The sequence below is a fragment of the Miscanthus floridulus genome, chromosome 19 (genome assembly GCF_019320115.1).
Source record: "Miscanthus floridulus cultivar M001 chromosome 19, ASM1932011v1, whole genome shotgun sequence".
Lineage (NCBI taxonomy): Eukaryota > Viridiplantae > Streptophyta > Magnoliopsida > Poales > Poaceae > Miscanthus > Miscanthus floridulus.
Window position 1 is genome coordinate 4,101,836 of NC_089598.1, and position 22,104 is coordinate 4,123,939.

Sequence of the window (22,104 nt, forward strand, 5' to 3'; positions counted from 1 at the left end):
ATTCACTAATAAACTGAACTGTAAAGTATACCATAAAATAGAACCACGGATGGAGCTTCTTTCCTTTGGATCACACACAGGGAATAGACTTCGCTGGTAATAATGCCTATTTATTTCATACAACATGGATACCCTCCACTGTTCTGAGCTATCTGAGCTGAAGAGGCATATCTGCTGCAATTGCACAATTTTGAGTAAGCAGATTTGCACCCACTGACCCACATTGCAAGTTATCAAACTTCTCGTGCAAACTGTGACCAAGGCTAACATTGGTGCTGCTAAGACTTAAGGTTTGCCACCTGGCTTCAGTTTGAAACAGCAACTACAAACTGCCACCTGGCTTTAGTTTGAAACAGGAACTACACACTGATTGTCCCATGAAGGACTCCCCATCAGGAACTACAGCTAAGCCATCAAGGATGCTCCACCAGGAACTATACACTTATCGCGTTAAATGTCATAGGAAAACATAATTCAAAAACTATACAATCAAAATTTTGTTCAACAACTCAAAATCGATTTGCAACAATTTTTTTGCAAGTGCTAACAATCACACCAAATTTTGTTCGACGCGAAAGCAATCTATACAGGAGATATCCTACAATTGTAGTTGGACACTTGACGATTCAACCAAACTGATAATTCACTTCTGCTCCCTCCCATGTCAACTTAGGTGTGTCTGTAAGGTTAACCAAGGATTTCAGTGTCAGCGCTGAATCTTCCTGCTAGGGCAGGCTTTCTCAGCGATCACAAGATTTCTCTCCTTGGCAAAGCTTTGCAGTTTCTTGGTATTGAAATCAAGGTGTTCTTGGTCTGCACCGAATGTGAAATAAGCAGTTGTTAGTCATATGTACAAGCAGTTGAGGAACTGGCTGAATATAAATAGTTGGACTAAATAGGCACACAAGTTTCTTTGTTCGAACAAAGGAAAACATGCTTCACCATTTTTTTTCTTGGATTTTCACAAAAATGAAGGAAATATGAAATAGTTTGGATGCCAGAAGAGTCGGCAAAAACAAATAACAGTGTCAGCACAGAGTTCTTTACATGCTACTCATTTTAACAGTTTGTGTGCAAAAAAACTGCCAAGAAAATGAAAGAGCTACCGCCCAAGCATCATCTAGGCCTTGTTTAGATTGGGGTTAGGAATCAGTATTTGGCACTGTAGCACTTTCGTTTGTATTTGACAATTATTGTCCAATCATGACCTAACTAGGCTCAAAAGATTCGTCTCGTAATTTACAATCAAACTGTGTAATTAGTTATTTTTTTTATCTATATTTAATACTCCATGCATGTGTCCAAAGATTTGATGTGATGGAGAGAGTGAAAAAACTTGCGATCTAAACAAGGCCCTACATGAAATTCAAAATCAACTATAAATTCTTGCTCCATATATACCTAATGGTCCTACATCACCAATAAATTCAAATGCACTGATTCTTGTGGAGCACGATTCCTGAGCATACCTTTCTCCAGAACAGTGTGTGCCACGTGAAATGGGACATGAGCAAAAACTTCAGGTCTAGGAAACATTAGCATGTATGTTTTTTTGGGTCCGTGATCTCCACAAGTCGGGTATATCTCCTTTATCAGCTGCTTGCCAGGGTTTCCTTCCATCTCTTTCATTATGACCTCAAAGGGAGATGGCACACCGCTTTTGGTTGTCCTAGCTTGTTTCCGGAGGGTTGTCAGGGCCTATGTTTGCATGTCTTATCTTATCATTCTACACCAACTGATAGTAACAGAGAACAACAAATCAGAAGAGTGATATTCAGATCCCTGTTTTGGATAAATGTTGACTCCTAAAAGTTGGCTTAGCTCAAGGGCCCTTCTGTGCGCTGTTCTTTTGGAAACACCATTATCTGTTTTTCAAAATAAGAAGAAACTTTGCTATTCTCTATTTTGATAGTCGATAGTGCTTTCACATATACGAGATGTGCCTGACAAAGTTCCACTTTGATCCCAGTGTTGTCATGTATGAACTGAACAACTTAAGTTTTTGTTATTCAAGAAATTCCTAATTGTAAGTAGCACTGAAATAATTCAATATCATTCTATATATATGAAACAGGTTGTCCTCTTGCCTCACCAATTTATGCCCTGTTCGTTTGGGCTGGTTTGACTTATAAGCCATGAGTGAAAGTACTGTTGGCTGGTTTGGTATGAGAGAAAAATACTGTTCGTTGACTGATAAGCCATGGCTTATAAGCCAAATACGACCAAGCGAATAGGCTGTTAGAAACAGCTGAAGAACTGATGGTAATTTTGTCAAAAAGAAAAGAAAGAAAGAATAATGATGCCAGGACACTACATATTGTTCCGTTTGTTTGTATTACCATTCTAATTTTGCTAGCAGTATGATCACTAAATAATTAGCACAGAGACAAAATTGTAATGCTGAAAATTTTCAGAGAAGATTAAGTCTACTTTTGGCCCCTCGACTATTGGGTTCGTCTAATTTTGACCATCAACAATAAAATCGTCTAATGCTGGTACCCCAATTATCAAAACCGTTCACTTTTAGCACATGGACGCGGCTAGGGCTGTTTTGTCCAACGTGGAGCGTGTTTGACCACGCCACACTGGCGTTGACCGCCACGTAGGACGTTGGTCTCCATCTAGTGACATGTGGGGCACACACGTCAACCACCCATCCCCTCCCTCTCCATCCTCACGGTAGCGCCCCCATGCCGCCTCTGGCCCGAGCATCACCGGCGCCGTCCCCCACGGCAGCGCCGCACCTACGCCGCCACCACGGTAGCGCCACAACCCATGGCCGAAATCCCGACGCCACCTCCTAACTGTTGCAGCTGCCAGAGCTGTGCCTTGCCGGAGAAATCTCGACGCCGACCCTTGCCTGCTGTAGCTGCCGGAGCTACACCCTACGTGGCCTCCGCGCCCGCAGCCGTTGGAGGAGGCTGGCCGGCAAGCAGCGCTGGCCCACGCAGTCCCGAGGCCGGCTATGGCTCGGTGGGAGGCGGGTCATGGCCTGTTGCCTTGCTGGCCATGTGCGTCGGCGGCCTAGCGATCACAACCGCGGCAGCGGAGAGGAGCCGAGGAAAGGTGTGCCGGGTGCGGGACGAAGAGGGCTCGGCGGGAAGCGGGCCGTGGCCTGCTGGCCACGCGCGCTGGCGACCTGGCGGTCATGGCCATGGCGGAGAGATGCCACGGTGGCGGGGAGGAGGCGAGGAGAGGCACGTCGGGTGCGTGAGGAAAAGGGCTCGGCGGGAGGCAGGCCGTGGTCTGCTACTTTGCTGGCCACGTGCAACGGCGACCTGGTGGCCATGGCTGTGGCGGAGAGATGCCACAGCAGCGGGGAGGAGCCGAGGAGAGGCACGCTGGGTGTGGGAGGGAGGGGGCTCGGTGGGGAACTCGGCGGTGTCCCGGCCACTCGCGTAGGAGGCTGCGGTGGCAGCGATGCCGTGGTCGTGGTGCTGTAGCGGCGCAGCGAGCCGGCGACAGGGCACGCCACTTGCGTGAGGGCTTGGCGGAAGCAGCGGTGGTGCTCATTTAGCTTGCTGGCGGCCTGCGAGCACCGAGCAGCCATGGCAATGCCCATGGTGAGCTTGGTCTAGCGCAGGGAGGCGACTGTCGCCGTATCCTGCTCGTTCGCCGCCGCCGCAGCCCGCTGGCGTGCCTTCGCCCGTAGCCAGCTCGCCGCCGTTGCCTCCTTCACGCACGCAGGAACGGGAGGAAAGAGAGGGCCAGCGTGGCATGGTCAAACTCGCTCCACGTTTGACAAAACAGCCTTACCCGCGCTCAGGTGCTAAAAGTGAACGGTTTTGACAGTTGGGGTACCAGCATTAGACGGTTTTGTAGTTGAGGGTCAAAATTAGACGAACCTAATAGTTGAGGGGCCAAAAGTAAACTTAATCCTTCAGAGAATGACCATTATTTCATATACCTTTGTAAATGGCTGTGGGTGGACCGTGCTTTAACTTCTGCTTCCGATGATTGCTGCACACCAAGGCACGACGAGTGGGACATGGTTGCCAATAGTGGTTCCTCCAAACAAGGTTGGTCCCTGAGATGACAAAGAAAGTAAGGAAAATGAAGGCAGTAGTGCCAGAGACATCACTGCAGATATCCAAATGCCTGATAATGACCTACAGTTGCAGTACTTCCATGAGCAGGAACTATGTTGCAACTAATTTTCTTGGATGCTAGCCAATCAACTAATGGAGCAATGCCAAGAATCGACCACCTACAGTGATTGCAGAGTCCAATCTTCTAGATATGGACAGTGCAAAGCCGTATCCATCCATGAACTAATTGCATCAGAACCAAACAGCATAAGAGTGATGGCTATTAGGGATATGTGAAAAATCAGCACCGCACACAGTCCTGCACGCAAGCATGTGTGTCTCCTACCCACTGTTGACCCGCAGAACACAGGCAAGCTTTGACGGGTTACCTGACTGATAGGAAGCGCTCGGAGCTATCCATGATTAGCAGACGTGGCGACACACAAGCCTGAAATTATGCAAGCCATTTTTAAAAGTCCTCGTTCGCTTCGCTGAAAAAACAAGCCGAAACACTGTTCCGACTGATTTATTGGGAGAGAAAAACATTGTTCCGGCTGGAAAAACAAGCTGAAAAAGACGGATTATAAGAGAAGCGAACAGAGCTAGAAGATTTGTCTGATGGCCAAACTGAACATGTTCCTGTGCAAAACTAAATTGAGACTGAAACTATGAATGACTGATGCTCAACGGACTGAACACAGATAAATCAAACATCAGGAGGCTTCGACCGTCGCCACAAAGATTCTTATGAGGCATGCTTCTGACGGGCTGCCACGCGTCCGATGATTGTGTACAGGAAAACATCCCACAGGAGAAAATTCTATACAACAAAACCAAAGAGCTAATGGACTAATAAAAGAAACGGTAATGTAAAGAAAGAGCAAAAGCATCGGCCCATAAAAAGGGAAGGTAATATAACAAAAGGGTATCCATATTAGTTGCGGATGCGAATACGAATATCCATATTTATGCTTTTAGCGGATACGAATTCAGATTTTCAGACATCCATTTCTATCCCTACTCACTGCCCCGACGCGGTGGAGTGAGTAGCGAGGCGGATCGGACTTGGTCAGCAAGTGATCTGGGGACTTTGTGGATCTCCTCCTACTTCATGAGTATAGAGTGCTGCAAGATGTGACACTTGCAACCCCATGGGAGTGGGAGTTAGCAAGTCCCACCTTTCAGTAATGGTCAGGGTATATTTGGGATACATTTTGAAGTTCCACTCAGGCATCACAATGTCATTTTGGTTGAATATGGCATCCACAAAAGGCACCTTTTTCAGGGTTTACTCATAGTGTACCTTGAAGGCGGTCTTTGTTTCCAATAATTTTGTTGCTCTGATATGAAAATTACATCAAACTCATGTCTGAAAATCCTGAAGAGGATATCAGCAGATATTTAGTATAAGGTTGGAAAGCCATGTTAGACGTCCCGGATAAAATGGTCAGTAAGGGAAGGGAAGAGCCCCCATGTGTTGAGTTTATAATAACTAGTGTACCATATACCCTAAATTACTACAGATGATGACCGTCAAAACTTCATGTTAGTATATAGTGGTAAATAATAAAGCTAACTAATATCAGAATTACACAGGTCTGCTACCTCATAAAGGCTATTCTTTCCCTATTGGTTTACTGCGCTACGCCCGGCTGTCTTATTGAGTTCCATCTCCTTCATGGCCCATCTCATCCTTTCTGCATCTTTCAACATTCCAGCTTCAAAGTACATGTTTGACATCAAAACATAGAATGTGACATCATTGGAGCCTGACTGGAAGAGGTCCCTGGCAACGAATTCAGCTAGCTCCAGATTACCGTGAAACTTACAACCCCCAAGGAATGCACCCCACACGCACTTGTCTGGGCGCAAAGACATTCCCCTGATGATTTCATATGCTTCGACAAGTCAACCATGCAGGCATAGTGCTCCAGTGTAGGCGACATTTGGTAGTCAGAAAGGATGCTGTTGAAATGCTTTAGGCCCTGTTCGACTGGTTGGAAAAACGGCTAATGCTGATGCTGATTTATTGTGAGAGAAAAACACTATTATTTCGCTGAAACGGTACGGCTCAAGCGAACAGGGTTAGTCCTTCATTAACAAGGCCTGAGTGGCCACATGCCACTAGAACTGCAGTGAATGTGAACGAATTTGGTCTCATGCCTCCACTTTTCATCAGGGGGAAGATTTTAAGAGCCTCTTCAGAATCACCATGGTTAGCATATGCACTTATCATGGCACTCCAGGACACAACACTCCGCATACGCCAACAGTCAAAGACATTCCTTGCACTTGCCGATCCTTGCATCTGCCTCAAGCCCATGATTCCGGGCAAACTCATGCACCCATTTGCCAGTCTCCAGGGCTCCTGAGAGTGCGCAAGCAGACAGAACACTAACCAAAGTCACACAATCAAACCCCACCTTCTCATTAAGCATCCTACGGAAGAACTTTTTTTTTTTACAACAAACGACTTTATTATCAACAGCAAACAGCTGTTAGGAGCCTTACAGAGTTCAAGGCTACAGGTTGTTGTGCCTCTAGCAGAGTGCACTGAACATGAGCTGCATTAGAGCAGTTACATGATAAGCCTGATGAAACAGGTGATTGCGATTCTAAGAGAGCTGGCCTAGCTAAGACATCAGCCGTCTGATTGTGAGCTCTCTGTACCCTGAGAATTCTCATATCTCTTTGGCCTGTGAAATTGGAGAAGGTTTGAGTGAAGTATTTGATCCTCCACTCCGGTGGATTAGCTTGGTCGAGGCCATTTAGGAAGTGCACCAGCTGCTGATTGTCAGAGAGAAAGATGACCTGCTGCAAACCAAGACAGTTAGTGACAATTGCCGCAAGGGCCATTGCCGCAGCCTCGGCCATCAGCACTGATGTTGTGGCAGTCATAATCGTCTTGATGTAGATGGTCTGCGCCGTGTGAACCTGGGTATTGATGATGAACAGACCAATTCCTGCATTTCTTGGAGTAAGAGAGGGGAGGTCTGGTGATGTTGAGGCATCGGTGTAGCATCTGACACCCTGCAGCAAGCCTGGAAAGCGAACGAGGTATCTGTCCTCCGGTGGATCCCTGTCTGCTTGCATCAGGTGTATTGGTGGAGCAGCAGTTCCTGCATTGTAGATTGGTGTACCTGATCCCGGCGAGCCGCTGGTGTCCTGCACTTGTTGGTCTGGTGTGTGGGAGACGGTCGTGTGACCTGCAGGGAAAGGAGCTGTACCTTGCAGAGGAGAGGAAGTTCCTGGAGCTGTGGAATTGGTGTCTGCAGTTTGGGTTTGTAGGGAAGCCTGGTGGGTACTGATGTGTGCCGCCACCACCGCGTGATGCACCTGCCAAGGAGTCCAGGACTTTCTCTGAAATCTAGTGTCGTTTCTGGCCTTCCACAAATACCACATAGTGATTAGTATCTTGCTAAGCAGATCATTAGAGGTAGAGGTAGAGATAATAGCCTGGAGGGTCAGTTGCACTCCATCGTGTTCCCATACATTGCGATGAGCGCATTAGCCAATGGAATGTTTGCATCAAACCCCAACCTGATCACGAACCCGTGAACCATTTCCCCGGCATACAGCCATTCTTGGCCCTGCAAGCAGGGCAGGAAACTGATCAGAGTGATCTCATTCGGAAGGACACCCTCTGCAACCATCGTGCCGAACAGCGCAACTGCCTCCCCAAAGAAGTAGTTTTGCATGTAGCCAGCAACCATGGCAGTCCACGACATGACCGTCCGGGACTACGAGCCATGGCTCTCCGCAAAGACCAGCTCAGCGTCTGCAACCTCCCCTTCCTGGAAGTACATCGCGATGAGAGCGCTGCGCACGAACCCGTCGTGTGGAGCTGGAGCTGGAGCTGGAGCTGTAGCCCTGAATGAAAGTCTGAAGATTCAGGCAGCCAGCCATCATCAGTGAATCCTCGTGCTGCTGCTTCTGACCGTGACCGTAGCAACCGGAGGTGATGATGCGCGGCGCTTGTCGTAAGCTGTGGCCATGCGCCGCGCCGCCCGCGCAGACGCGTCTACGCGAGTAGGAGGGCGGCCGGTGCCCATATTTATTCAATTCGGGATTAGCAACCACCTTTATCTGCTAATCACCTGCATGATTCCCCGTCAGGTAGTGCAGCAGTATTAAGCTCGCCTGCATCTCCTCGCCTATCAAGGGAGGGCACATGTCGTAAGCTGTCAACAAGTCGCACGTGCGGCACCGCGTGCTGGAACTTGCGCCGCCGCCGGCCGGCCACCGCCACGATCTTGTCCTACCCGTTGCCGGATTGGTAAGCCACGGGCACGTGCACATGGTACTTACGGTAGGGTTTGTCTTAAAGTCTTCTTCCTTGCACCTCAGTTTTTCTCTCTCTCTTTCCCCTTTCTTCTTTCTTCTATTAAAAATATAAATAGCGAGCATGAATGGGGTAGGACCCAGATTCAGGTGAAAATACATCTCGATTTTTAGTGTAATTACGGTGATTTTTTTGTGTAGTTTTTAGATAGAATTAGTTACTATACATGGGATTATGGGTGGTGGCACACCGAGGCCTTTGTTTAATTTCAAGGTGTAAAGTTTTGGGGTGTCACATCGGATGTCATATGGGATGTCACAGGGAGTGTTCGGATACTAATAAAAAAACAAATTACAGTCCATCATTATCACACGTGTTACTGTAGCACCACGTTGTCAAATCATGAACTAATTAAACTTAAAATATTCGTCTCACAAAATTAGTCGCAAACTGTATAATTAATTATTTTCTAATCTATATTTAATATTCTATGCCTGCGTGGAACGTTCGATGGGATGAGATAGAGCTGGCTGGAGCAGTCTGCGTATGCAGGCCCGGGGATTCAGCGAATACGATCCGATGGGTCATGGGGAAGGCAGATTTGTCCTGAGCTGAGCTGCGTGCGCGCCGCCCGCGCAAACGCGTCTCTGCCTGCCTGCAAATCTGCAACCGAGGCCGGTGCGGTGCTTCATTTTAATTTATCCGTACCCCTCGCCAAAATGATTGTGTAGGCACGTGCGCCTGGGATGGGTGAACGGATCACCGTCACTGCCGCCGCGCCTCCACAGCCACGTGCATCTGCTCATCTCCAGTCGTTGATCTTCAGAAAAACAGAGAGAGGGACAGACAGACCTGCGTGCCGTTGCCATTTCCCCTTTGAAGAGTCCTCTGCACCATCTTCCCCACAAAAAATAATAGTCCTACATTTGAACCGAGTGAAATTTTCTCAAATTTGACTGAACTTATAGAAAATATATGAAATTCAATGATACTGAAAACATTAGTCATTTGTTTTTGTAAATTTGATTGCATTTAAAATTGTTTGATGTTTTTCAAAAATCCATAGTTACATTCTTTTTTACACAGAGCGAGCAGGCAGAGGATGCAAGTCTAACTGAAGAAAACTTCAATGCGAGCAGCAGCAGGGCTAGCTAACTTACACTCACTCCACCCATGCACGATTGCACGAACAGCAGCAACAGGGGATCCTGCGATTCCTGCCTAGTTAATCTTGTTTTTCCCTCCCATGAAGATTAGCATTTACCAGTGTTAATCTTAATCATATTCCCAAAAAAATGTAGAAGGAGAATAACACTAACAAAAAAAAAGACTCCTCTCCTTTTTGTTTCAAAGAATAGTAGTATAAACTCTAGGCAGAGAGTTGCAGGTCTTTTATTATTCTCGCCCCAAAAAAGGCAGAAGAACGGGAAATGCGTTCTTGCACGCCGTTTCGCCGTTCCCTCGTGTACTACGAACATTTGAATTCAAATTCAAACTCCCGTGCCCCTATCAGCCCAGCGTGTCTGCTCTCCCAATCTCCTGTTCTCGAGACTATAGAGCAGCAGCTGAACCCGTGCCGGGTGCAGGCGTGCAGCAAGCTCAGTAGTAGCTCCAGAGCGTCATGTCGCCGGCGCACCCGGCGCCGTCGTCGTCGCCGTCCATATTGGTATGCCACCCGCTGCCGGCGCTCTGCCAGTCGTTCCCGCACACCATCCCGTCGTCGTAGTAATACGAGTGGTCCAACTCCATGCCGGCACCGTACGCGTACTCGCCGCCGTACATTGCGGCCGCGGCGTCCGCCTGGTACGCCGACGACGAGGGCGCGGGAGGGGCCTGGGTGATGGACGTTGACGCCGCGGGCACGGCGGCGTCCTGCTGCGTGGACGACGAGGAGGCCGACGAGTCCTCGGCGAGCTGGATGGCGGCGCGTCGGATGTCGTCGGGGGTGGCGAGCGTGGCGGGGTCGACGCGGAGCAGGCGCGCGGAGTCGGCGAAGTTGAGGCAGGCGGCGCGCCCGCGGAGCGCGAGCGCGGCGACGTCGTGCGCGCGCGCGGCGGCCTCGGCGGTGGCGAAGGTGCCGAGCCAGATGCGGGACTTCTTGTTGGGCTCGCGGACCTCGCACACCCAACGCCCCGCGGGCCCGCGCCGCCGCACGCCGCGGTACACCGGGTGCCGCGTCTCCCGGAACTTGGTCCGCCCCGCGGGGCGCTTCGGCGGCGCCGACAGCACCGTCGCGTACTCGTCCCCGTCCCCGGACGACGGCGGATCCCCGTACCCGTAGTCGTCGGCGACGCCGTACTCCATGGATTGGGCGGCGGCGGTGGTGGCGGCGATCCTTCGAGTGGTGTCTAGAATGTTCCTTGATTCGCTGGAATTGGAATGGATGGCGTGGCTGGTGATGGTTCGTTGGCTGGAGTGGGAACGTGTGTGCGGTCTGGTTTATATAGGATTTGGTGGTGGAGGGGGAGACATGGATGTGGAGAGGAGAGGAGCGGGAGAAGTTTGAAGCAGGGCGCGTGGCGGGAGACGGAGGTGAGCTGGAGACTGCCTGGGGGAGAGTGCTGTGCTGCCTGCGGGACGGTGGCGAGGCGGCGGGGGAAGCCGTGTTGGCGTCAGCGTGGCGTCGCGTAGGGTGGGGTCCACGCCATTGCTTAGCGGACGGCGTTAAGGAACGATGCGGATTGGGGAGACTTGGGGCCCCGCCATGGCAGCGACAGAGGAAGAAGGTGGGGGTGGCACTGGCACTGGCACGTGGAGATGGCGACAGCGGCTGGCTTTTGGGCGGCTGGGCTACCTGTCAGGCTGTGCTGCTGCCGTCTTCGGTCACTCACTCACTGACATCCAAGGCTTCACGAAGAATCAAGAGGACGCACAGGATCTAGCAGGGCATGGGTGCGACTCTTACAGGGAGAAAAAATAAGTGCCTGTTTAGTTCCTAAAAACTTTTCAAAAAAATGTTACAGTAGTTATTACATCGAATCTTACGATACGTGTATGGAACATTAAATGTAGACGGAAAAAAACTAATTGCACAGTTTGGTTGAAAATTACGAGAAGAATGTTTTGAGCATAATTAATCCATAATTAAATAATAATTATCAAATAAAAATGAAAGTGCTACAGTAGCTAAATTCTCAAAATTCGTGAACTAAATACAGCCTAAAAAACGAGAAGGTGTCGTTAGGGCGTCCTCAGCGGTGCGCTCAAATCGCCGGCTGAGCTGGAGGCTAAAATCAATAAAGAAAAAAAAACTGAGAGCACAGGTGCACAGACATTGGAGCTGTGAGAGGATCCTTCTTTGGACTCCGTGCGAGACTAGCGACTCTTTCGGCGCTAGCGCGTAATTCTCTTGCCTCTCAGACCAATAGGAGCTCACCTCAGCTGGCGATTTCATCGCCCTTGGGGACGCCCTTATGGTTCTTTTTGTTTTCTTTTTCTCGAAAAATCTTCTCCTATGCTAGTATTACGTTTCATAGAGCACGTACTACCACTACCGATGTAACTCTGCTTGAAGGACTAATACAAGGCTGGTCTCTGTAAGGAGTTTTGGTAGCGTTGTTTTCAAAATTATCATTTCATAAAAAAATAAATGAAACCTGGATGAAACGCTCACGCATGGTGAAAAGTTTCATTGTATGGCATCATAGACATTTAATTTCGTGATTTATACAGAGTTGGTAATCGTGCTAAGAGAGTTTTATCCTCATGAAACTCGTTTCTTCTTTTCTTAAAAACGTTGTCACATCATAAAAAATGCATACATGGTAGCTTATTAAATACAAATGAAATTTTGATAAGATTCCTACTAAAACTAACCTAATAATCTATATAATAAGTCTGTGCCAACAGCTAATCAAAACTGAGTAGGGTGCCGTTTGAATCCTATGGCATTCTGACAATCTGGATAAAAAGAATCCCAACAGCTATATTGGCCTTTAAGATTCTAAAAATCTTTGAGTTAAAATCTCCTTAAAATCTAGACCGTTTAGACGAAATACTAGGATTGTGGGATTTTTCTATCCAGACTATCAAACTCCGCGGGATTCAAATAGGTCCTACATGCTCTCTCTCTCTCTCTCTCTCTCTCTCTCTCTCTCTCTCTCTCCCCCCCCCCCCCCCCCCCCCCCCCCCCCCCGGTTTGCTCCATATCGTTATTATCTTATTAGAGCATATGTAAGAGTACCTCATATCCCTTCCCGATCTATTGACAATTGGCAAATAGGCCGGCATCGTGCGTAAAAATGCGCTAAGCCTTTGTCGCGCGCATCGCTCTTCTAAGCGCCGTCTTGTAAAGGTGGAAGGGCGTGGGAGAGAATAGAGATTAAGAAAGGGTTCCTGATGCAAATGTACCAGAGAGAAAGAATATATAAAAGTGGTTATGATAATTTAGAAATAGTATAGGATTCCTGATGTAAAATTGTCTTTTATATTTTAGGAGTGGATTATTGAAAACTCTTGGAGATGGTTTTCTTTTTTTTTCTCCCAACATTTTTTTAGGATTTGCAAAACTACATGTTTTCACGAGAAAAAAATAGGATACACTTGAAGATGCTCTAATTTTAGTTACCAGATGGATGAAAAAGTTTGTCTATAGTCTTCCAAGAGTGTAACAAGCCGGCGCCTTTTGCACTCCGATATCCCCTGTCGAAGCCAAGCCGTGGGCGGATCGGAGTCGTGGGCACGTCACGTTACGGCGGCCGGTGGCCTTGGCACGTGCTGCCCAACCCTGTGCGGCCGCAGTCCACTGGTTTGGTTTGCCTCGGCTTGCCGCTGGGGCGACTTCCTGCCAGTGACAGCTTGGACACAGCGGTGGCCGTTGCGCCGCCCGCGGAAACGCGTGGATTACCTGCCGCCTCGCGCCCGACACCGACCCGAGCCTACTGCTGCTTCCTCGTCCGGACTCGATGCGGATGTGGCCGTGGCGTCCGTCCTACTCCGCTCTCAAATCAGGCGTCGCCGTCTGGACCCAATCAGCGGGCCGCGGCGGCCAACCAGCCGTCGGGCTCCACCGAATCCAATAGGGAACGGAAAGGAAGCGAAAGCAGCTGCGGCCTGTGCCGTGACGGGAGTCCGCGGCAGCGGCCCAACCCGACACCTGCTGGAGGCACGGGATGGAGATGTGGGGTTCGACGTGACGTGGCCGTGGCGGCGTGGCCTGCCCGGGTTGAGCAGAGCTTGAGCGAGGCGACAGGGTCGTCAGGACGCAGGAGGGCCCGGGCGGAGAGCCACGCGTGGACCGCCCATCCATCCGTCGTGGTCGGTCTCTCGGTCCGAATTTTTTACTATTCGACCTTTTTTTCGAAAGTTTCTCTCAAATAAACTCCTGGCGGAAAGAATTCCAGAAATGGACCCCTGGCTCGGCGCCAGAGTGACTGGCGCCGAGCTCGGCGCCACGGTCACTGGCGCCGAGGTCCTGGGCACGGGAAAATGGCCTGCCAGGGGCTCGGCGCCAGAGTGACTGGCGCCGAGCTCGGCGCCATAGTGAATGGCGCCGAGACACCTGCATTTAACCCAGCCTGCACTTCTTCCCCGAGCTGACTTTTGGCTAAGTCACTAAATTTACCGTGAGATGGATATATAAAATTTTGGCTAAGTCCCTAAATTGCTAAGTTTTTAAATTTACCATGAGATGGACATGCTGAAATTTGTGGGACAGACATATGCAAAAATGGCTAAGTCTAAATTTTTGCTATGACTTGGAGACTAGAATTTTACCATGACTTGGACATTGACAAATTTAAAATTTTACCATGATTTGGATATTGAGAAATGTGGCAAAGGAAGCAGCATTGGGTTGGGCTACAACTACAATTGATCAATCATCCGCATTTCCCTTGTTCGTGGGACACCGTGGGACACCATAGGACAGTTTTAACGTTTGTAGCAAGAAGATACTCAATTGTCATTTTGACAAACGTGGAGCAGTGGTGCTAAGTTAAAATTCATAGCGTCGGTAGCCAAACTTTGCACCCCAGAACTAAGGTTAGAAGATTATTTTGTTTACGTTTTCATCTACCGACACCCAAGAGTGTGTGATTAAAAAGGCTGAGCGGAAGAGTGTTTTTATCCCCAATAGTATGGGCCCCACAGCAAGGTGCTAGGCTTGCTGCAAATTAGAATTACAGGTAGTTTGGGTTACCTGGATTGGTGGTTAGTACAGCTAAAACTTAGGTGAGTAAAGTTTAGACGACTAAATTTAATCGTGTGTTATCTAACATATAGACTACTAATATGAAGTAACAATTGGTTATGCTAAACTAAAAATTACTCAACTTTTTAGTCCACTCTTTTAATGGTCTTCGACTCAAGCTGGATCAATGGTGACCAAACACAAAACATGTCGACTGAACAATATTCAAAGTAGCGACAAGAGGGAGCAAAACATTCCAGCAGCTGAGAATATGACGAAAAACATTGGCTTTTCATATCTCACGTCCAATTGGTATTATCGATCCCCTAATGTGCATATGTGAAAAGCTAGCGAGAAGGGCGACATAAAAAAAAACTCGACCCACAGGGTACGACGACACCCGGGTATTGTGATTATGAAAAAAACCTTCTCACATAGGCCGAAAAAATCACCAAATCCTTGTCTCACATACACAGTGGGACTGCAACTCACGTGAGACTGGACCGAACCTTATACCTATGCCTTCACGTGAAATAGGCCAGAGGCTTTTTTACAATGCACAAACCTTCGCATGCGGAGGTGAAGTGTTAAACTGCCGACCTGGAGCTTCCCACGACAACAAAACAAGTCTTGTCAAGTTTGGACTTAGCCACGGTAAAAAATCAGACCATCTCGTGGTAAATATACATATGTCCATCTCATGGTAAAATCACAGATTTAGACAGATTGTAACATATCCAAGTCACAATAAAATTCAATATGGCATTGCCATGGTAAAAATTCAAATTACATATCCATGGTAATTCTAGTCTCTAAGTCATAGCAAAAATTCAGACTTAGCCATTTTTGCATATGTCTGTCCTACGGTAAAAATCAAATTTGACAATGTCCAAGTCATGGTAAAAATCCAGGCTTAACAAATTTCAGCATGTCCATCTCATGGTAAATTTAGGGACTTAGCCAAAATTCTAAGTTGCCGGTGATTGTGAGGTAGGGTGAAGTGGCGAGAAAAAAACCCGAGACGGAGGAGAAATAAGAGGAAGAACGCTCGGAGAAGAAGTGCAGGCTGGGTTAAATGCAGGTGTCTCGGCGCCATTCACTATGGCGCCGAGCTCGGCGCTATTCACTCTGGCGCTAAGCCCCTGGCAGGCCATTTTCCCGTGCCCAGGACCTCGGCGCCAGTGACCGTGGCGCCGAGCTCGGCGCCAGTCACTCTGGCGCCGAGCCAAGAGTCCATTTCTGGAATTCTTTCCGCCAGGGGTCTATTTGAGAGAAACTTTCAAAAAAAGGGCTAAATAGTAAAAAGTTCGGTCTCTCGGTCCATTCTTCATCAATTATCATCACGGGCACGCCCGGATGGGATGGATACTCTCTCTCCTCTTTGACCGTCGCGATCCGCCGTCCACTACAATACTACATCCAGGTTTCATTTCTTCCCACCTTCGACCACGTCACCGAGTGGATACATAAATGGAGTAGTCATGTAGACACACCTCTGGTTCACCCTTCACCTCAATTTATTACTAGGAATACTGTAGGTAGGACATCCGTTTCCTCCAGACACGCGTTGGTAGGCCTCAACACTTGCCTAAACGGCCCAACACTGTCATCCGCACAGACGCACTTATCTCGCGTTGCTCAAAATAAAAAATCCCCGTCAATTTCCTCTCGAATCGCCGTTGCGCATACATCCATTCTCGAACCCCACTCTCGAATCGCCATCATCCCCGCACCGCCGCGGCGTGCTCCACCGCGACCGCGCTGCCGGGCGGGCGAAACGTGGCAGCGTGTTGCACCGCGCCCAAGCGTCGTCGCCTGCCTTCCTATCTCCCTACCACCACACACCACTCGTCGCCGACTGCTTCAAGCCGACCCAGCGTGGTCCACGGCGATTGCTCCGGCGCGGCATTCTTCACCGAGCCCAGCCGGTTGCCAGCCGCCATCCTCCCTCTCCACTGCACCCGAGCGCCGCTTGGTGACTATCGCAGTTCCCCACTAGGTAGGCCGTGGCCGTCGACGACGTCGTGTTTCAAGTGTTTTCAGAAGTATGTTTTTAAGTGTTTCATCTGGATATTGCCTATGTTGCAATGGCTATATACTTATGATGCAAGTATATATTTCAAGTGTTTCCGTTGTTTCAAACGTATGTTTCAAGTGTTTTATCTGGATGTTGCATAACATGCATGTTGCAAGCGTATGTTTCAGGTGTTTCATACGTATGTTGCAAGTATTTTATCTGTATGTTGCAAAAGTAGATCTAGATGTTGCATGCATTTGTAATGGCTTTCAAAGTGTTTTTTGGTGTTTTGCAACTGTTTTCAGACGTATGTTGTAAGCGTTTTTTTGGATGTTGCAAAAGTAGATTTGGTGGTGCACATGTTGCAATGGGACCACCCGCCACAGTCGCCTACTGTAGTTGCTGGGGCGTCAAATGCGCGTGGAAAGTGTACGAGGCACGAGCGGTCTCCACGTGTTGTAGGTCGGGGACATTCTGCGGCGCATGCGGTGTGGGTGGCGCGGGCCCCGCATGGGTGCACCAGGGTGCAGGCGCAAGAAACGGGGTGCTGGCACCTGCGTCCGGACGCGGGCATCTTTTCGGACGTCCATGAGCTAGCAATCCCCATTTAGGCCTTGTTTAGATTGCAAGTTTTTTCACTCTCTCTCCATCCCATCAAATCTTTGGACACATGCATGGAGTATTAAATGTAGATAAAAAAATAACTAATTACACAGTTTGATTGTAAATTACGAGACGAATCTTTTGAGCCTAGTTAGGTCATGATTGGACAATAATTGTCAAATACAAATGAAGTGCTACAGTGCCAAATACTGATTCCTAACCTCAATCTAAACAATGCCTTATTACTGCTAATATACTAGTACTTACTCTTACAATATATATATAATACAATAAACCTGCTTGTAGGCAGGATCAGGTGTACGGTAAAGTGTGGACACGGACGACAACCAATGGGCCGCCAGCGCCGCCAACCGAACTTCCTCAGCGGCGACCCCGCGTCGGCCCAGACCCCAGCGCCGCCCCTCTCCGGTCGAGGAACGCGCGGAAAATCCATCCATCCAAATCCAGTCGGAACCACCACCGAGGCCCGTACGCACAACTCCGCTGGCCCGCATGTGGGCTGGGCTGAAGCTGGCCGGCGTGCACCCCACTTCCGGGTATGTGCATCGTTTCCTCGACCGCACACACACACCACTGTACACTTATACATCTACACGTGAATGTCGATCCACTCAAAGTCAAAGGCGATATACCCAAACAATGAAACAAACAAACAAGCAGTCGTAAGGCGAATGATGAATAAAAAGAAGACTGCTTGGAGATGCTATAACACTCATCGTTTCCACGGGTGACCATTTCTTATTCTGCCACAGGTCACACAGTGCCTTCATCAAGCTACAGATTAACCGACGACCATACAACTAACCAACAATCCACAATCGGATTATTTATGAATTATTACAGATTATCAGTCCTACCAGACATCAACATTGCCGTGGTTACAGCCACCTTGCGTGGCAACCAACCAACCAACTAGCACACGTTACACGCAGAATCGAGAGTTCCATCAGCCGCCGCCGTCGTGTACACCAAGCGACCTCACCTGCTCTTCGCTGGTGCGCTTGGAAGCAACTGCCAAGGCGACAAAGAAGAGATGAAACTCCAGCTGATCCGTCTTTTCCACAAACAGGGGGCAAGCATAAGCAACGCTTGTACAGGTACTTACCTGGTAGCAAGCGATCAGCGAGCTGGCAAAACCAAACGCGCCCGTGACGCGTGGGGTCACCTTCTTGGGTGCCAGCTGCAGCAGCCCCACGGCGACCACGATGTCGAGGCTCGACTTGATGAGGGCGAGCAGCCGCTCGTTGGACTTCTGCAGCTTCATCCGGTACTGCTGGTTCTGGAACACAGATTACAGCCAAATGCATCATCAGAAAGAAGAAACATGGGAGAGCAGTTTCTTTCCATCAATCAAGGTGACATGGTGTACTATGCGGGTATCAAAAGAGAAACCGTACCTTGTACAACTCTTGGTGTTTCAGCTCCTTCTCTAGCTTCTTCATTGAAGCAGATAACCGTTGGAGCTCAGCTAGCTACACGGTTTGAGCATGAATCAGGTGTGGTAACATGATCGTGCCAAAAACTGTATAGGCTCACATAATAGAGTTGTTTCTAGATGGAGATGGTTACAAGCATACATGATATAATACTAGAAAAAGCAACATACCTCGATAATGGTTGTGCAGGTGTTCGAACCGAGGAAGCAATAAAATGCTATCCTTCCAAGGAACTCCGCTCGCTCCTTGTTCTGTAATGTATCAATAATCGGATTAGTTTCCCGTCTCTCGTTTGTCATCATGTAGTAAGTAGTATCAACTTCCATAAGTAAATTCTTTTCACAGATACTTGGGAATAACACTACTGCGTCAACTTGTTTCCTTTGTTTATCTGAACACAAATGATAGCAGCACCCCGTCCTTTTTGCTATGCCAAAATCGAAGACACGGGCAAGACCAGAGCATATCAAACTTTTTGTCGCATGAAGATGTGAAAGGAAATTCAAACCTTGTATATTCCTGTCCTCCCAGCCCACACAATTTGGTCCAGGAAGAGGAAAGTTGACAGCATCGCATTCTTCGACTGGAACACGCATAAACAAAATCAATCAGAAAACTTCAGAACAAACTATCCTCAGCTGAACAAATCCTCATGTAATGCAAACTTCAGCAATCAGCATACCTTCCCGAGTAAGATCAGTGGAAGTGGAGTTCCTTTGGCAGGAGGACTAATTAAAGCATGAAGATCGTTGACAAACTGTAAATAAGGAAAGGCTGGGTCATAAATCACACCAAGATGCAAGAGCAAAGGCTTTCGATTTGAGAGCAGTAGTTGTAAGTAAACGATTATACAGTATACCTTAAAAAGCCGGAAAACTTTCCGAGCCAGACTAGTTGACTTGTCGACATTCTGTGCAGGCCCTGGTCCTCCATTACTCAGGAACTTTGATCCATACTGTATCGCTCTGCAGATTTTATCCCTTGCCTCAGCCTTGTTTAGGTACAAAATAACCAGAGCAAGGTCTCCTCTCACGGTGTCCAGAGAACCCATACTGAATCTTCAGTAACTGCATAAGTGACGCTGAGTCAAAACTATGGAGGTGAATGGATCGACATCACAATGACAGGAGCAGGTATGCAATTGAAGCACACACGGAGAAACTGAAAATTGGAGTGGCCACTCAATGAATGAACTATCTTGCATAGTTAATTAGTTATGCAGAGATAAATGATTCTAAGATTACATGAGTGTGGCTTAACGACAAATTCACGGATCCCGTATAAGATTAAAAGTAGCTAGTAATATGGTTGCAAGGAACATATAAGTTAGCTCAATTCCATGAGATGCAATTTCTCCTGCGCCACCAAACTTAGCTCGCTGCAAGATCCACGCTGCAGCGAGCGAGCTGGACCTCGGCAGCAACAGGCACCTGAGGCAACAGCAGCACCGCCGCCATGGGTTGACGGCGTGAGCCGTGCCTCCCAAGTCGCATCCATGGTGCGGTGATTCCTTGGAGGTCGCCGGCTGGCACATCACCGGCACGTCTCTACGCGGCCAACCGAACCCAGCCGCCACCCGCGACCGAGAGAGAAGCGGCGGCGGATTCGGGTGGGCGCCGCGGCGGCGACAGAGTCTGGGGGAACCGTGGAAGCCAACCAGATCGACAGCGCCGGCCGGCGGTAAGGTAGAGAGATCCCCCTAACAGAAACACGCTTAGCACCGAATCGAACCAGAGCAGCGAGCTAGCCAATCGGCGGCGCAATCAGGACAGGAATTTTGGGCGGCGCACATGAGGAATCGGGGCACGAATACTTCTCTGTTCCCTATCAAATCCGCTCAACCCCCCTACGGAAATCAGTGCACAGACTCGCTAGCGAGCGATCGATGGGAGCGAAGGCGTGCAAGGAAGCTCTCACCTGCGCCTGCGAATCCGACGACGATCTCGCCTTGTTGCTTGCCGGCTGCTGCAGCTGTTGCGGCCTTGCGGGCGATCGATCAATTTGATTGGGACACCACGCGAAGTATACAACGTCTTTTTTCCTTCTCTATAAATATTGTTGGGCAGGTAAAATGTTAGGTGCACATGGAAACCTGTTACTACTACAAAACGTGCGCTTCTTCGCTTCGTAAGAGTACAAATTGTTTTTTTTTTACAACAATAGGAGTACAAATTGTTAAGCCAGATGAAACCGTGGCAAACTAAATTGTAACCATGTTTCTTTTTAATCTTATGTTTGAAACTTTGAATTGGCTAATGATTATCGTTAGTTGAGTTAATAGGGTTACAACATCAGCCTAGTTGAGTTATGTTGCAGGATGATTTGGACGATTTGTCATAAGGTTTGTGAAATTCCTTCTTAGTTCTTGGTTTTGATGAACACAAACATATAGCTAGGGACAACGATAATAAGAATTGAAGAGTCCATCCTAGTTTATGACCTATTTAGATCTATTATCCGCTAATAGTTAGCTAGCCGGTTTAAAAAATATATATATAGTTAGCTAGCCAACAACTCATTTAGCTAACTATTAGCTGCTATTTTTGGATTAGCCTAACTAGTGATATAGTTGTCTAGTATTAGCTAATAACTAGAAACCCAAGCCGCGCCTTACAACATCGTCTAGGTGTTTTTTTCACTGAACATTGATCTTGGGCCTGCCATGCAGCTTGCAGTAGAAAAGGGATGTCAAGTAGATGTGTCTTGATTGAATATTGGGCATTTGCATTAAGTTGGCTTCCCTCAAATTTAATTTCTGGCTTCTTCACCCTGATAGTAGTCGATTAAACTAATGAAAAGAGTTCATGTAACAATTGATGTAGAAAAGAATAGACTGGTACCAGGTATTCGGCTAGGTTTTGTATAAAGCAGATTTTACTACACATAGAGCGGTTGTCTGCAACTGTGCATCGGCAAGGCTGTCTGGAAAACAATGAAAGTGCGATAAATTTCAACAGTTTAAGACATTATGAATTCTTCACATATTACACGGTCTTAGTGTTGACATGTCTTACCGTTTTGTTTTAAAAAAACATATAGTCTGTAGGTGAAGTTGAAGCAAAATACATTGTCAAAACAAATATAATTAGTGTGAGGAAGATTTATTATTGTGCTGCTGTACAAAACATGTGCAATTGTGAAATAGACAGCTTGCTTTCTCATTGCTTATGAAAGAACAAAATACCATATTATGTATGTGATAGTATGTAGGTATTGAACAAATGGGAGACAAATTGAGAAGGAGCAAGCTCATAATGCAAGAATAATAGGAAACTTATATAACTGAAACTGAGCCTAAATCTATGGTGAAATTATTTTCATTCATCACAGGATTATATTGGAGGTCCCTCAGCTTGGCGCAGATGTTGGCGCCAGCCTTCTTCTCCAGCGCGGGCGCGGGCGCCTCGGACCCCGGTGACCGCCGTGGCTGCGGCGACGCTCGAGCGTATGGGCCGCAAGCAGTGGTGCTGCGACGACTCCGCCTCAGACGACGAGAACCCGCCGTAGCTGGAGCACTCGGAGGAGCTGGACGTCGTGGATGAAGACGGCGACCAGATGAAAACGGATCGGATACGAACGGATATCAC

General features: G+C 48.1%; 2 protein-coding genes and 2 pseudogenes across 2 annotated transcripts; all 4 read right to left on the reverse strand.

Moving 5' to 3' along the window:
* Nucleotides 1–626: 626 nt before the first annotated feature.
* LOC136525406 (uncharacterized) lies at nucleotides 627–1,759 on the reverse strand (annotated as a pseudogene).
* Nucleotides 1,760–5,654: 3,895 nt separating this feature from the next.
* LOC136525407 (pentatricopeptide repeat-containing protein At3g12770-like) lies at nucleotides 5,655–7,756 on the reverse strand (annotated as a pseudogene).
* A 918-nt stretch (nucleotides 7,757–8,674) lies between these two features.
* LOC136528399 (dehydration-responsive element-binding protein 1C-like) lies at nucleotides 8,675–10,740 on the reverse strand. The gene has a single exon (XM_066521356.1). It carries the CDS (start codon nucleotides 10,612–10,614, stop codon nucleotides 9,910–9,912), a length of 705 nt encoding a protein of 234 aa, XP_066377453.1. The 5' UTR covers nucleotides 10,615–10,740; the 3' UTR covers nucleotides 8,675–9,909.
* A 7,016-nt stretch (nucleotides 10,741–17,756) lies between these two features.
* On the reverse strand, nucleotides 17,757–20,568 carry LOC136528398 (peroxisomal membrane protein 11-5-like). Its single transcript, XM_066521355.1, has 8 exons — nucleotides 20,435–20,568; nucleotides 19,377–19,584; nucleotides 19,200–19,274; nucleotides 19,026–19,100; nucleotides 18,688–18,768; nucleotides 18,479–18,553; nucleotides 18,187–18,360; nucleotides 17,757–18,092 (listed from the first exon to the last, which is right to left on the reverse strand). The coding sequence occupies exons 2-8, from the start codon at nucleotides 19,566–19,568 to the stop codon at nucleotides 18,060–18,062; spliced, it is 705 nt and encodes a 234-aa protein (XP_066377452.1). The 5' UTR covers nucleotides 19,569–19,584; nucleotides 20,435–20,568; the 3' UTR covers nucleotides 17,757–18,059.
* Between the last annotated feature and the right edge of the window lie 1,536 nt (nucleotides 20,569–22,104).